The 17408-nt window shown below is 49.6% G+C and overlaps 1 protein-coding gene across 1 annotated transcript in view; it reads left to right on the top strand.

Moving 5' to 3' along the window:
• Positions 1-17408, top strand: part of CA4 (carbonic anhydrase 4) — a 121658-nt gene that overhangs the window by 79982 nt on the left and 24268 nt on the right. The window contains exon 5 of the mRNA XM_085649442.1: positions 5353-5430. Coding sequence (XP_085505568.1) covers positions 5353-5430 — 78 coding nt within the window. The remainder of the gene's footprint in view (positions 1-5352; positions 5431-17408) is intronic.

Here is a 17408-nt window from a genome sequence, read left to right as displayed (position 1 = left end):
GAGGAATGATGCTAAAATACTCCGTTCAGTGCTTACCCTATGCCTAAATAGTTTTTAAAATAAAAGAATAGTTGCTGGTGTTCAGGGTTTAGAGTGCCACAATCTAGAATACATGTTTAGTTACGATGTTCAGCCTCTGACCCTGCTTGTAGGCAGGTCGCCCCCACGCCGCTGCTCGTCACCTGACCGTCTGGTTGCTGCCTCCTTGCTGCCTCCTTGTTCCTGGGCTCTTTTTCCTTCCCCTCTGCCCTGCGCGCCAGTTCCCCCCTGCCGCTCCCGATCCGGCCCTTCCCGCCGCTGCTCCCTCGCGGCCCGCCCCCCTGCACACCCATTGGCCTCCCCGCTCCCGCCTCCCAACTGCTCTTTCCTCCCAAGCCACCTCATATGCAGGCCGAGAAGCGGCCGCGCAGCGGACATGTGCAGAGGGGGGGCCCTAAGGCAAGCCCATCTGCTCCCGTCCTCGCCTGGACCGCACCCAGCACCTGGACCCCGCGAACGCCACGACACCAGAATCCACTACGACGCAAGCACCCTCCACGCACTCAACGCCAGGCGAAACCACACCTGCTTCCAGGCTGCCCCGAAACGGATCCACGGACCCTTCTCCTGCCACACCTGCAGCTTCACCTGCGACAGAACTACCAAACCTCCAAGGACTGGACCCAACCACCTCCGCTGCATACTCCTCAACACCCGCTCCACACACAAATACTCCATCGAGCTCTGGGATCTGCTCGACACCTCCGCCCCAGACGTGGTCTTCCTGACCGAGACCTGGTGGAACAACTCCTTGGCGCCCGACATCACCATAGCCATCCCGGACGGCTACAAGATCCCCCGCAGGGATCGCGCCAACGGAATCGGAGGAGGAATAGCCATCGTCCACAAGTCCACCCTCAAGGTCGCCACCCACGCAGATGACACTCTCAACACCGCCGAACAGCTGCACTTCCGGATCCACACCGACCCCAACACCACCCTCAGAGGAACACTCATCTACGGACCCCGGGCTCAGTTCAGAGACTCCATCACTAACCTCGCCAGCACCCACGCACTCGCCTCCACGGCCTGCATCCTCCTCGGGCACCTGAACTTCCACCTCGAGAACAACAACGACGCCAACTCCGCCACCCTGATCGACAACCTCGCCAACCTCGGCCTCGGACAACTCGTCACCGCACCCACCCACACTGCCGGCCACACACTGGATCCCGTCTTCTCCACTGGCTCCCACGTCGCCATCAACCACACCACCGAACTCCACTGGACCGACCACCGCTGCATCCATTTCACCTTCAAGAAACCAACCACGCACCACCGCACCCAACAGCTACCTCGCTGCGGCTGGACCAAAGTCACCGAAGACCAACTGATCACCTCCCTCGCCAAGAACCCACCCACCGACCCCACCAACCCAGACGCTGCAGCCCGCAATCTCAGACAGTGGATCGACGACTGCGCCAACACCCTCGCCCCGCTCAAGAAACCCTCCAACAGCCACGCCAACAAGAAAGCCACCTGGTTCTCCGACGAGCTCCAGACCTCCAAACGCGCATGCCGGAAACTGGAGAAGACATGGCTCCACGAACGCACACCGGACAACCACGTAGCCCTCAAGGACGCCACCCGCAGACACCACCACCTCATCAGATTAGCCAAGACCGCCTGGATAACAATGCACACGACAGCAAAGAGCTCTTCTGCATCGTAAAGGAACTCTCCAACCCCAGCGCCAATGACATCCCGCCCTCACAAGAACTGTGCGACTCACTAGTCATCTTCTTCCACTGCAAGATCGCCGACATCCACGACAGCTTCAACACTACGACCGCCCGACTACGCCAGACTCCCCCCCCCCGTGAACACCACCAGCGCCAACCGTCTGACCTCCTGGTCCAACATCAACGACGACGAGACACGCAAGGTCATGAACTCCATCCACTCGGGATCTCCGTCTGACCCATCCCCACACCACGTTTTCAACAAATCAGACACAGCCATCACACCCCAACTATGAAAGGTCATCAACATCTCCTTCATAACAGCGACATACCCGGAAACTGGAAGCACGACGAAATCAACGCCCTCCTCAAGAAGCCCAAAGCAGACCCGAAGGACCTCAAGAACTTCCGGCCCATCTCCCTGCTCCCCTTCCTGGCAAAGGTCATCAAGAAAATCGTCAACATGCAACTGACCCGCCATCTGGAAGACAACAACATCTTGGACCCGTCCCAGTCCGGATTCAGACGAAACCACAGCACAGAGACAGCCCTCATCGCCGCCACAGACAACATCAGGTGGCAACTAGACAACAGCAAAACATCAGCCCCCATCCTCCTGGACCTGTCAGCCGCCTTCGACACGGTCTGCCATCGCACTCTAAAGACACGCCTCCTAGCAGCCGGAATCCAAGAGAAGGCTCTTGACTGGACCACGTCCTTCCTCTCCGGCAGAACCCAGAGCGTCCGCCTCCCACCCTTCCGATCCGAAGCCACCGACATCATCTGCGGCGTCCCCCAGGGATCTTCCCTCAGCCCGACGCTGTTCAACGTCTACATGGCCCCCTCGCACAAGTGGCCCGCCTTCACGACCTCAACATCATTTCCTACGCCGACGACACCCAGCTCATTCTCTCCCTCACCAAGGACCCACACACCGCCAAAACCAACCTCCACGAGGAAATGAAGGCCGTCGCAGACTGGATTAGGAGCAGCCGTCTGAGGCTGAACTCGGACAAGACGGAAGTCCTCATCCTCGGACCCACCCCCTCAGCCTGGGATGACTCCTGGTGGCCGACCACACTGGGAACAGCACCAACACCCACCGACCATGCACGCAGTCTAGGATTCATCCTCGACTCCTCCTTCTCCATGTTTAAGCAGGTCAACGCCGTCTCCTCCTCCTGCTACAACACCCTCCGCATGCTCCGCAGGATCTACAAGTGGATCCCGACCGAAACAAGAAGAACGGTGACTCAGGCCCTCGTCAGCAGCAGACTGGACTTCGGCAACGCACTCTACGCAGGAATCCCAGCCAAACACCTACGACAACTACAACGCATCCAAAACGCCTCCGCCCGACTGATCGTCAACGTCCTCCGCCGCAGCCACATCACCCCCCACCTGAGAGACCTACACTGGCTCCCCGTCAACAAGAGGATCACCTTCAAGCTCCTCACCCACGCACACAAAGCACTCCACAACACCGGACCAGCCTACCTGAACAGCAAACTCAGCTACTACACCCCCACCCGCCAGCTCCGCTCCGCCAGCCTCGCTCCGCCAGCCTCGCCGCTGTCCCCCGCATCCAACGAACGACCTCCGGTGGCAGATCCTTCTCCTACCTCGCCGCCAAGACCTGGAACACCCTACCTACTCACCTACGGCAGACCCAAGACCTACTGGCCTTCAGAAGACTCCTCAAGACCTGGCTCTTCGAGCAGTCGCAGCACCCCCCCATCCCCTCAGCTCCTTGGGACCCTCACGGGTAAGTAGCGCACTTTACAAGTACTCTGATTGATTTGAATGCCCTGCTCATCCAGTGACGTCCTAAAATGGTTGTATGACAACATTTACACAAACCAGAGGAAAGTGGAGATAAACTTTTACCTTCCCAGGTCAAAACTTGTTTCTCGCTAGAACGTTGTATTAATGTAACTGAAGTAGAGCTTTTCATTACTTTGCATCAAGGGAGAGGACATTGTAACCAGATGTAGCCATCCCTGGTTTCGCACGCAAAGCCCTATCTACTAACAGTGTTAGACTGGGCCTTGAAGCACAAAATGAACCTCCTTGAGGCAGGCGCAAAGTAAAAGGTTTTTTTCCTCAACATTGTTGCAACTTGGCATGTGTGCCACACTGTACAGTACAAATAATAAGTAAGAAGAGATTTAAAGTATTTCTGAGCATAGTATTTTGTACTGAAAGGCGTCCTTCCAATACAATCCTATGGTAGACACCACAAACATACATTTGCACCAGGAAGCAATGGTGTGTGCATGCTGCTGGGCACCTTGAAAGTACACCAGGGCTTGGGAACACAGCAGCAGCGCCACATCAAGAAAGATGGATACTGTCCCCGTGTCCCCCTCTCACGAAACGCAGCAGCTTCGCTACACTGCCTTGTGCAGAATATTAGTAAATCTACAACTGGATCTTCCTGGAGATATATCTGCTACATTGACATCACCATGCCTCTTCAATATTAGCAAAATTACGAGGAGTGCATGAGAATCAAACACACATTCAGAACTTTGAAGTTGTTGGAAGGAGACTGTGGCATCACCTCCTGACAAAACAATGCTGGCTTCCTCCAGCTTTCACCCCTCTTTCGAGCTAAATGGTGCAGCACTTTGCCCACAGTGCCTCACTGTTGTGCCTTGGTGCATGTCATAAGTAGCACATTTACAATTCACAGGGTTGGGAGCTTTGACGGAATTTCTGCAGCTTGCAGTTTCACAGCTGCATGAACTTGAACTCTTATCCCTCTCCTTCAGTATGAACTATGCGGTATTAAAACCAGACTGTCGATTTACCGCCTAGACATGCCAGCACAGTGCTCAAAGACTATGCTGCAGGCGTGTGGTGGCATCAGCGCACTCCTTCATCCTCATTACAGGCTTTTTTTTAAATTCCAATCCCTGTGCAAACTGCAGTTTGTACAGTTGCGGCTGCTACCGGACACGGGTGGTGGGGCGGGGTGGTCAAAGGACATAAGACAAAAAAAATAGTCCACTTACCTGCAACGGCCGGCCCGTCTGCCGGTCGGCCACCGCCTGCCATCTGCCTGCAGAGTCTCAGCCAGCAGCTCCCCTGAGCCAATCACAACGCTTCAAAGCAGCGCTGTGATTGGTCTGCGTGCCATGGTTGGGCGCTCAGACTGGGACAGGCAAAGTGTATATTTTTCTTCAACTTGATACCGCCCATGAAGCCCAGGAACACAGTTGTGCTCTTTGCCTATTAATTTTCTAATCTAGAACTCAGAGGATAATTTATAAAATGATGACACTATAGACCACTTTATATTTGAGATTAAAAGTTGAAGTGAGTCTAAGGACAGTTTTAAGCACTGGCCCGTGCAGGGGTTTATAGAGCTAAAACTCAAAAACGTTGACCCGAGAAATCTTGGAGCATATGTATGTTGTATGTTACAATATTGTATCCCAGTTTGCTGGTTGTTGTTATGAAGCATATCTGTGGGAAATACTTACGTGAACAATTGTATTAAGTAAAACGTTTGTGTTTTTTGCCACGCTAAAAGAGAGGGCTGTGTAGTTTGTGTATACAAAATTGAATAAACATTGCAAAAAAAGAAAGACATGAATTCACTAACCATGTATGCATTTTCTTATAGCTTCACATTGTCCATAAAATACAAGGCACTGCTGCTGCAAACGAGAAGGCCCTTGCAGTGTTAGGATTCGTTTTTGAAGTAAGTCTTTCAGATATGTTGTAGAGAACCTCAGCTGCATAGGAAAAACCACTTGGACCTGAATTTTACGATTATCCAAAATGTTGATATTATCAACAAAAACATGTATGTGAACTCTGACTGCAAACTGACTGTCATAACAGGTGATGAATTATAATTTAAGTTGAACTCTGAAATAGGTTTTCCAGATTTCTTTTTAGGGCTTTGGCTAAATAGACTTTATTCTCTGTTAATGTGATTTCCATAATAGTTGCAACACGTTTGCTCAAAGAGCTGGTTAGTGTAGTCTTTCTTTTGTTTCAATGGACATGTTTCATGTCAAGGGATACCGGCTGCTGGCATGATTTTCAATAACATCAGGCTTTGCTGTGGAGCTTTCACATTGCATGAGCACTATTGATAAGTGGACAGGGATTGATATTTCCTAGAGTTTTGTACTTACAAAATGTGCTGTAAAATGCAGATGTGAAAATAAAAATGCCTCAACACTAAATCAAAAAGAATCGCTCCATATCTGTCTAACAGCTTTACTTGTTTTCATGTAAGTTACCTTTACAAAAAACAGTAGTCATAATGTAGTTTCAGGTACATGAGAAATTGGTAATGTGCTGGTAGGCAAGAAATATGGTATTTGCTGTCTTTTTTTGTTGCTAGCATTTATTTAAATGTGATCAATGGGCAGACATAGTACAACATGTGGGTGCAGTGCACGTGAGCTGACAAAGCTTGGAAATCTGTGGCTGATGAAATATTTTCTTCACTACTTAATATTTATGAACGAGAAAGCAGCTCTTGATACAGAAGGCTTCGCAGCCATAACGCGTAGTGGTCAGTGGGAAGCAAGCGTTGCTGGGGTGGTTGTGCTGAGCCATAACGCTTAGTGGTCAGTGGGAAGCAAGCGTTGCTGGGGTGGTTGTGCTGAGCCATAACGCTTAGTGGTCAGTGGGAAGCAAGCGTTGCTGGGGTGGTTGTGCTGAGCCTTGATGGGTGTAGCCTTCAAGTAGAGGTCAGCACTAGCTTTACACTCCAGCTCTCTGCAAGGGTGACATTTCGGTGCTTTTGTGAAAAAGCAGCCACTTAATCTTGTTCCACTTGTGCCCTGCTTCAATGGCATAGTACAGGGTCCCCAAACCATCCGCATTATGTTACAGGTCTTGGCTACAGACAGCTTTAGCGGTTGACATGACCTCTTGATTGGAGGACTTTTGTTGTCTCTCTGACTTCCTTGCTTCTGATTCAATGATTTTCCTCGCTATTTCTTCCTCTTAGTGTCTCGATTGGTTGTAGTATGCTTCCGCTGCTCATGTTAGAATTAGCCTTAAAGTGCGCGTGACAGACTATTTTGCACTTCCCTCGCTCCCTGTTTTTCTTTCCACCTCTTGTTTCCACTCCCTCCCTCTCTTATTCAGCCCTTACCCCTTGTATCCCCACCTGTCCTGCTTCCCGCTCACCAGCCGTGTTCATTTTTGGCCCCTGGCAATGCTTTTGGCGAATGGCTATCTTAAAATAAGCTTCTGACCATTTCAACATGTCCGCCTGCATGCGTGCATGTATACACATCTATGACAGGCCCCTTTTACTATATATTTGTTTATTTTTACCAATCCCATTCGAGGATGGCCATCATGGAAGTGCATGCATTCGCAGCAGCCATCTTTGAGCAGGATTTGTAAACATTAAATAAAATGATTTTGAAGATAGCCAGCATGGATGCATGCTCGTACACAGTGGTCATCTTTGGCTGCATTTTATGTTTTTTAAATCCAACTAAAAATGGCTGCTGCAGATGTGTGTGTATGTGCAGCAGCATCTACCAATAATCAACATTAATTAGTAAAACCAATAGGTTTCTCAACTGAGATGCTATTTAGCTTTATGAGATTCTTAGAATTTCTCTGACACCTACAGGCTCACATTACCACAATATGATATTACCACCGAAAACAAATTTGTTGAACAATGCTCATTTACAATACAAATGGGAATTCAAATCCTGGCACATCTTTTCCCCTCACTGTGAGTTGCCTGGTATCAGCCCTGCCAAGTTTCCCAGGTTCATGGGAAATGTGCTGCTGCAGTCCAGTTTTTTTCTTTGAATTCTGGGACTTGCAGTCTTCTTTATTGCATTATAAAAAAAGGTCCCAGAATTCAAATCAATCAATCAAACACTTGTATAGTGTGACTACTTACCTGTAAGAGACTCAAGGCGCTGATCAAATTAAAAAACCTGGACTGGATTCGCACATCATGCATGGACCTGGAAAAAACAGCAGCTATGTGATATAACTGATGTGGCCAAAACTTACCTGAAATCGCCACCGTCTTTTTTTCATCCTCTGTCCCTCCGACATCTTCCTGCACTCGCGGCCAGCAGCAAGAAGCTCCAACCCTCCCCATAGCCAATCACAATGCTGCAATGCAGCGTTGTGATTGGTCTGAGCGCCTGAATGGCGTTCATACGGGGACTGGGAGGCTTTGCATGTTTCTCACCAGGCTGTCGGACATGGTGGGGGACATGCTAAGTGCGCAGGCCTGCTTGAGCTGCCTGAAACCGCCGGCCAAGCAGTCGTGCGCACTTGAGGAGTGAAAAACACTCCTCTCCCTACTCCGTCAGCCCCCCCCCCCCGAGAGCCACTGAAGTATAAAGGAAAACTAAAGTGATAATAACAATATTTCTCATTTTGTTTTTCCTTTTGTTAAGTGGGGCGACACTCCTCCACCTTAGCGGAGGAGCCGCCACTGGAAATGTGGCTGGAATGATGAGTTCAAATGCCGAAATCAGTGTGGCAACACAGATTTCTGCGTGTGTTAGAAGGTGGTTCTGACACTATGGGCCGCCCGGATTTTTTGATTTTTGAGCACCTAATTGTTGAGCTTTTACTGTGGGGGAGCCTCATAAGTTGGGACTCACCCACAGTGAACTCAGGATGTAAGAGACTGCATGGGGATTTTACCGGTGTTCCCCTGGCTTGACCAGGCCACTGCGCAGCAGCTGGAGTAAGGGACACCGGGCTGGTTACATGCAGACACATGTGTACCTGCGTGTGCACACGTGTACGGGCTGCGCAGGGGAGATTCCTAGCGTGCGCAGTCCAGGAGCAGCTACAAAGTGAATGGTGTGGCAGGATTTATGCAGTATTGGTTGGTGATATGGAATAGGCTTTATACGCTGGAAAGAAACATGCCAGGGAAAGTCAGTGTGTTTTACTGTGTTTTCACTTCATTATTTCCCTAAGGGACTGTGGGGCCCATGGCTAAATTAACTTCCACAAGGCCTACAGTTTCCAGACATGTACTAAAGCCCATTGTATTGGAGGTGAAAAGACGTATCCTGCAGAGTCCAAAGTCATATTTGTACTGCTTTTGGGTCATCCAGAACTGTCATATTTCTGTGAGCCAGCCAGGACCAGACCCAGGCTGAGGGCTGACCTCAGCTGGATGGATTGATAACCTTTCTTCCACAAGCTAGGGCCTCCTCTCCACGAAGAGAAGATGGGAGGGGATACAGGCTCATCAATTAGCAGCTGTCACGGGGTGCCAGGCACCAGGCTGCACAAGGAGGGAAGGCAGCGTGGGGGATGAGGCTTCAGACATGTGGCCAGAAACCCTGGAGGACGCCATTATTTAACACCTTCTAGGCTGGAACTTATGTTCTACAGCTGAGGGTGTACTATGAAGTGCATCACGGATTGAAGGGCTGAGTTGGGGGATGTCTGGAGAAGGGCATCCCCTGGAGGTGAAGTGGTGTAATTGCACCGAAATGCATTTACTATTGGTTATTTCTTTTTAGGTGGCCTGAAAGTCACATGTGTAAAGTGAAGTACCTGTGTAAGGTGATGTTAAGCTAAATGGAGTTATGTTGCTGGACCTTCCTGCTAGGGGGTCGGGCTGTATTTACGTAATCTCATGCTTTTACCTGGGATTCCTTTTAAAGTGAAGAGGCACACTGCAGGAGAAGTGTAGTTGCCAGGAGTACTTCTTTTGAAGGGACTGTAAGTCAAATGTGTAAGGAGATGTCATAAGCCAAGTAGGGTTATGTTGCCAGACAGTCCTGCTAGGGTGTCTGGCTGTATATGCGCAATCCTGTGATTTCATCTGTGATGCCCTTAGGGGCTGTAATTGCAATGCATTCAAGTGATCAACTAAGGTAATGAGTACTGTCATTCTAAAGTGTGCGTAAACATGGATTCTTGCTGCTGCACTTAGGTGAAGACCCCAGACTGCTAGCCCTTAAGATATAGAGGTGCATACTTTATGGTCAGTAGGAGATGCTCAGTCAGGGTCATGTGTCACCAAGGCAGGTTTACCCCTTTTTAATGCTGGTTGAGGTAATGGGGTGGGTCGCCACTGGGATGGTGCCAGTGCGCAGGGCCCTCGCTCCAGGTTATGTTCAACTAACTGCATTGGGGGCAAGTTGATGTGCATACATGGGAGTGGTGGTACTAGACCCCACCCCCCCTGCGGGAGGGGTGGAGATGTTATGCAATGTCACAAAGTAATTCCAACAGCTTATGTATATTTGTAAATTGGTGCATGGTATTGAGTAGTGTGTGTGTTTAATACATGTACTCTTACTTTTATAAAGCAAAGTACAGACTGGACAATCAATTATTGAGTGTTATTTTTGTACACCAGCAAATGGCGATTGCTAGCCCACACCACCTCCCTTGAGTAAGCCTCAGACTGCTCTGCAACGCTACCCTCTGAGAGTCAGGCGCTACAATTGGGTGTTTGGTTCCCAGTAAAGGACAAATGTAGTCATGTTATTTGTGCAGGCCTCACAGATGCTGCCTCGTTTTCCAACAGCGTGTGATCCCTCATTCCATATGGTCTTACAGAGGTTTTATCTGTGATCCCATGATTGTACCTGGACCCAGAAGCACCGATACCTTTGGTATCAGTAATGCTGAGTGCAGTATTATCACTACTCAATACCAGTTGTAGGAGAGTGGCATCGACTGCATAGTTGCCCCCAACTTTTTGCTGATGTTTTGACTGTTTTATGACTCTAGCCAGGCTGTGGCCCAGCTATCCAGGACCCCAGCCTATCTGCTTCCTCTCTAAACCAATGTGAGTACCCTAGGTACATACCAATTGGATACTGAGGACACCCTATGAGGCCCTTGTAGATGGTACCCTAGGTACCCAGGGCATGGGTCCCTCAGGGGCCTACCAGGGGCTGCAGCACTTATTGTGCCACCCCTGGGACAGCCATACAAAATGACACCACCAGACCACTACTGTAGTCTGGGTAACGTGGTGCTTGCACCCCTTACAGGGATATAGGTACCCTGTATCCCACTTAATTACAACACATATATCCTCATAGGTCACCCCTAAGGCAGGCCTTGCTAATCCTACAAGGCAGGGTGCTGAGATATGTGTGAGGGGGAACCCCTACCTGAGTAGGACCTCTCTGCAACCTTCGTTAAAACTAGTGCGAGGTTGTTTGTAGTGCAGCCATACCATATACTCTTAAGCGCATTATAAGTTATCGCGATAGCGTGATAAGTTGAGAATGGCTGCACAGAACCATGTCATGTTTGGTGTCAAACATCATGGAATCATACCCCTAAGCCAGTCATGGGAGTGAGTGCATGATTCCCCCCTGCTAGAGGGGTGATATGGTAAAAGCGGCAGATTTTAGACACCAATTTAAAAGTGCACACGTAGTACCCGCCACCCACACGACTCTGGTTGCCTGTTGCTGGGCAGAACTCCAGCCACGGCAGCTGGACAATAGGGATCTTGTTGCAGGGAGGTGCTCCCACCTCCCCAGACAGACTATGTGGATTGGAACTGGGTGGGTGCACCATAGGATGTCTTTCAAACTTGCACGTAGGCTTCTCCAGTGCCTACTTCTGCATACACCGCCTCAAACCGGTTCAGGGGCATCCTGTCCCCTGCCCAGGTGGGAAAACATACAAAGGGGAGAGGGTGTAGCCACCCTTTCCCGCCTGAACTCTCATTGGTGGGCTCTGATTTAGACACTCCCATAATGTCTGGATAAAGGTGGGTGCAGGGTCCCCAGAGCCTCAGATTAATCTTGGACTTCACAGATTTGAACCTTCGACTTGCTGCAGCACAGCTGAATGAAGAAATCTCCCTTGGGGTAAAGGAGTTACCCCCCTGCTTGGCAGGCACCTGAAACACTGTAAGTGACCCGGTTGGAACTCCGCTGCTCCTACGGACATCAAAGACATCTGCCTACCTTGACATGGGTTTCCAAGCATCCCAGAGGCCAGTGAGTGTGCACAGTAAAGCTCAGCACCGTGGACCCCGTGGGTGCCGAGATCCCCAATACCCCAGGACACCGTCCACCTCTTGCACAGCACATGAACCCGCCGAGTGGGGAAGTTGTGCTTTGGGCCATTATTGAGCCAATCTCTCAGCATCATCTGTGCCAAATATCGACACCCTAGCCCGCTCCGGCGACCCGTGGGCGCATCTTTACACACGCCAAATTGCTGCCTCCCGCGGTCCCTTGTCTCTCGACTCGTGGGCCCTAGCGGAGGTCAATCTTCACATCCAAGGGCTCCCCTGGTTGCAACAGGCCTGCTCTTCAGTCTCCTTGCTGGAGACCTCGCGGGTCTGCACCAGTAGCTGTTTCTTGATTCTTGCGTGGGTTGCAGTTGCCAGGGCTTAGTGGATCCAATCCGGACACTAACACTGCAGCGACCCTCATCCTTTGTGGGACAGTCGCCCCCCAGCAGCTGGCCTTCCTTGATGCCTCCTGGAACCCGTGGCTGTTGATCCAAGCTACTCATCTTCCACCTGGAAGCACCCGACATAGAAGGGCTCTTTCTCCTGAGCCCCCTGGTCACTGTGCATTGACCCAGACTCTGTCCCCTCTGCTTTCAGGTCCTTCTCTTCAAGATCTACATCTTCAATCTGCACATCGACAACGCTTCTTGATAGCAGCAGTTTTTCACGTTTTTCCATTGAAAACCAGATCGCGACCCGACATCGAAAACGACCTATGCACCCGGCTTCCCTGGGGCAGGTAACAGTGGTACCTCGGTACTCTCGTGGGTGTGGGCCCTTCAAAAGCTTAACTCTAAACTCTTGAACTTGAACTCCTCCTAGAAGTGTCTAGATTCTTGCAAATTCCAACTGCGACATTCCCCATAGAGTTTAATAGAGATCCCAACAGTAGTTTGTACCACTGCACGTGTCTCCCGTGGGTCCCCTTCCTCATTACCTTGGGTGATTTCGTAAGGGGCCAGCGACCCTAAGTGCCCTAGGCACTGTCTGTAGAATTGTCGTTGTTCTTATACCACTTTTTTAATATATGGTTTGGTCCCCCCGGGGCCCTACGATTCCAGTGCTATTTATTGTAACTATCAATGCTTATTTGAATTGTATCTTTACCTCCAGCCTCATAAAGAGACTAGTGGGATTATTCTTAGAATAAATACATACATTTTGAATATATACCTGTGTGGACTACTCTTTCATTTGGTCATTCAAGAGGTTATCTATGGTAAAACAATAAGCTTAACACTCCTTCAAGACTTAGCCTGAAGGCTGCTCTCCACAGCTACCACTAGGATAGCTTTCTTTAAAGGTTGTCTTTTAACCTATCACCTTAAGAGTCGAATTGGACTGGTGCAAGGCATCCCCTATAACTAGTGGACAGCATATGCCAGGCCAACTTCTCACATTGGTGTGCAGCTGTTGGATTCAAGCTTGCCATTGTTTTACCAGATAACAAATTGAATTTCTAAAGTGAAAGCCACTTTGGTACTAAAGGTACATATAAATTTAGCTTAGAATACAATAAGTTCTACTGAACTTAGGAGTTGTGTGTAGAGGGTTTAGCACACCTTGACTCTGATGAGGACCAGGAAGAGGAAAATGAACTTGACCTGGATGAACCAGACCACTCACAACATGGAGGTGATGGCCCAAGGGGCACTCCCTCCATGCCTAATGGGAGAGTGGTGGATCCAAACAGAAGGGACAGATCCCCCTCAGAGGAATCTAACCATTCTAGGAGATCCAAAAGGACCTCTGCCTCTTCTCAGAGAAGAGACTCCTCCCAAGAGAGGAAATGCAGACTGATCCAGTTTGAGCAAGCTAAGCTTCAGCTTAGGAGAGAACAGCTAGCATTAGACAGGGAGTCCCTGGAGCTTCAGAAAGCTTCAAGAAAGTGGGGTCTAGAGACCCCTGGTGGCAGTAATAATACCCCTAGAGTTAGAGAGAAAGCTCCTGACCATAGGAACCTGCATAAGATTGTGCCCCCCTATTAGTCAGGGGATGACATCCATAAATGGATCACTGCACTCGAAAGGGCCTGTAAAGTTGAAAGGGTCCCAGTAGATCAATGGGCAACACTCTTATGGCTCTCCTTTGCTGACAAAGGTAGAGACAAGCTCCTCTCTGTTAGGGAAGAGGATGCAGATGATTATTATATCTTGAGAAGTGCTTTGATAGATGGGTTTTGTCTAACCACTGATCAATACAGGTTAAAGTTCAGAGATACCCAGAAAGCACAAAATCAGGATTGGGTAGACTTTGTAGATTGTGCTACCAAGGCTCTGGAATGTTGGTTAAATGGCAGTAAAGTAAATGATTACCAAGGATTGTACAATCTCATCATGCGGGAGCAGATTCTTAATAACTGTCAGAATCAACTATTGAATCAGCACCTGGTGGACTCAGATCTGACCTCTCCCCAAGAATTGGGAAAGAAGGCAGACAAATGGGTCAGAACCAGGATCAATCAAAAGGTCCAGCCCTTGGGGGGTGCAACTAAAAAGGAAGATGCCAACAACTCTGAGAAGGGTGGGGAAAAGGGAAAAGACCAGCAGTCTTCAACAGGCCCCCAAAAAGCAGCATCTGATAATTCCCAATCCAACAAAGCTAAACAGCCAAGGAAGCCATGGTGTACAATTTGCAAGCAGAAAACACATTGGACTTCAGACTGTAATAAGGCCAGAGACTCCACAAGTACCACTACACCTGCCCCTAAGGCACCTGTTCCCCCTAGTCCAGCTATAGGTGGCAGTACACAGAACAAGGGTATAGTAGGGTTGACCCTGGGATCTGGAGAGGACTCTGGCCTAGTCAGAATGCCTACTCAGGCTGTGTTGGTTTGTGATGGGGACCTGTCCCTATTTGTGAGTCCCAGTGGTCTGGGCAAATACAAACAACAGCCTAGGATAAATGGAAGGGAGTCTCTAGCATACAGGGACACAGGGGCTAGTGTCACCATGGTGACTAAGGAACTTGTGGACCCTAGCCAGTTCATACTTGGGGAAACTTACCAAGTGACCAATGCGAGCAATGTCAGTACTAACCATGTTCTGGCAGTTGTTAACTTCTCTTGGGGAGGGGTAACTGGCCTAAAGAAGGTTGTGGTGAGTGCAGATCTACCATTAGAATGTTTGCTAGGGAATGATTTGGAGACCTCAGCATGGGCTGAGGTGGAGCTGACTACTCATGCAGCAATGCTGGGTATCCCTGCAGAAGTGTTTGCCCTGACAAGGTCAAAAGTTAAGCTGACAGAAACTGAACAGGCCTTGGATCCTGGAAAAATGGACCAAGGACCTCCCAAGAGGAGGAGTAGCAGGGGTAAGGCAGTGCCTTCCCCCCAGGATCAGTCTGAAGAGACTCTTATAGCAGAAGAGGATCTGACCCCTGAAGAAGGAACTGTCTCAGATGAACTTGAGCCTGATCAGGTTGAGTTTTTGGGGACAGGGGGACCTTCTAGAGCAGACTTGAGCCTGGAGCAGCAGAGCTTCCCCACTCTTGAACCCCTCAGACAGCAGGCTGCTGCTGAGGCTGCTGGGAATGCTGGTGGAACCCATAAGATATATTGGGATGATGGACTCCTTTACTCTGAGGGTCGAGACCCCAAGCCTGGTGCAGCCAGGAGGTTGGTCATACCTCAGAAGTTTAGGGGTTTCCTGCTCACACTAGCCCATGATATCCCCTTAGCAGGACACCTAGGCCAAAATAAGACTTGGGACAGACTTGTCCCTCACTTTCATTGGCCTCAGATGAGTGAGGACTGTAAGAGCTTTTGTAGCTCTTGCATTACCTGCCAGGCCAGTGGCAAGGCAGGTAAGTCCACAAAGGCCCCCCTGATACCACTACCTGTGGTGGGGGTTCCCTTTGAACGGGTAGGGATTTACATTGTTGGTCCCCTTGACCCACCAACAGCATCTGGGCACAGGTTTATTCTGGTGGTAGTGGATCATGCCACCAGATACCCAGAAGCTATTCCCCTTAGAACCATCACAGCACCTGTGGTGGCAAGAGCCCTCCTGGGAATCTTTTCCAGGGTGGGTTTCCCTAAGGAGGTATTGTCTGACAGAGGTACCAACTTTATGAGTAGTTACCTCAAGGCAATGTGGAAGGAGTGTGGTGTTAACTACAGGTTCACTACCCCTTCTCATCCTCAATGCAATGGGCTTGTTGAAACATTTAACAAGACCCTAAAGGGTATGATCAAAGGGCTCCCAGAAAAGCTTAGGCGAAAATGGGATGTTCTTCTGCCCTGCCTTCTCTTTGCATACAGGGAGGTGCCACAGAAGGGGGTTGGTTACAGCCCTTTTGAACTTTTGTTTGGCCACCCTGTCAGAGGGCCACTCTGTCTAGTGAAGGAGGGATGGGAGTTACCTCTCACACCCCCTAAACAGGATATTGTGGACTATGTACTTGGTCTCCGCTCCCGGATGGCTGAGTACATGAAGAAGGCAACAAAAAACCTTGAGGCAAGTCAGGAATTACAGAAAGCCTGGCATGACCAAAAAGCTGTACTGGTGGTGTACCAGCCAGGACAGAAGGTATGGGTGTTGGAGCTAGTGGCCCCAGCAGCTCTCCAAGACAAGTGGAATGGACCCCATACCATATTGGAACAGAAGGGAGAGGTCACCTACTTGGTGGACCTTGGCACTCCCAGAAGTCCCCACAGGGTACTTCACGTGAACAGACTGAAACCATATGTGGACAGGGCTGACATGGGCTTGCTCATGGCAACTGATGAGGGACAGGAGGAGGAGAGTGACCCTCTCCCAGACCTGCTCTCTCACAACCCTGATGATGGGTCAGTAGATGGTGTAGCCTTGGCAGGCAGCCTCACTGCCCAACAACAGTCGGACTGCAGACAAGTTCTCCAGTCATTCAGACATATGTTTTCACTGACTCCAAGTCAGACCACCTGGTGCACTCATGAAGTGGACACTGGGGACAGTTTGCCTGTGAAGAATAAGATCTACAGGCAACCTGACCATGTCAGGGACTGCATAAGGACAGAAGTCCAAAAGATGTTGGAATTAGGAGTTATTGAGCCCTCAGATAGCCCTTGGGCTAGCCCGGATGTATGACGTAACAACGCGAGTCTTTACAACGCGTGCAGTTACATCGCGGTTTTTACAACATTAGAAAAGCGTAGTTTACTATTCCAACTCCAGTCCACTTAACAGTAGGGAAGGTGTTGGGATAGTAAACTACACTATTTGTAATGTTAGCACGCCATCTAGCGCAAGTCGATGTAAAGACTTGCGTTGTAATTGCATCGCGTGGTTACATCGCGTTCGTTGTAAAAGTTTCGTTGTAATGGTAGTGCGTTGTAAAAGTAAAGGTTGTTTACCGGCAAGCCCAGTAGTCCTGGTACCCAAACCTCACACCCAAGATGGCAAGAGAGAGAGATGAGGTTCTGTGTAGACTACAGGGGACTCAATGCAGTCACTAGGACTGATGCACATCCCATTCCCAGAGCAGATGAGCTCATAGATAAATTGGCTTCAGCCAAATATCTGAGCACATTTGATCTGACAGCTGGCTGCTGGCAGATAAGGTTAGCTAAATCTGCAAAATCCAAAACAGCATTTTCAACCCCTGGTGGGCACTATCAATTTATTGTAATGCCCTTTGGTTTGAAAAATGCACCTGCCACTTTTCAAAGGTTGGTGACCCAAGTCCTCACAGGCCTGGATGACTTTAGTGCAGCACATCTAGATGATATTGCT

Source organism: Triturus cristatus, chromosome 3_2, assembly GCF_964204655.1.
Source record: "Triturus cristatus chromosome 3_2, aTriCri1.1, whole genome shotgun sequence".
Taxonomy (NCBI): Eukaryota; Metazoa; Chordata; class Amphibia; order Caudata; family Salamandridae; genus Triturus; species Triturus cristatus.
Note: the sequence above shows the minus strand (reverse complement) of the source record. Positions and strands in the feature narration are given on the sequence as shown.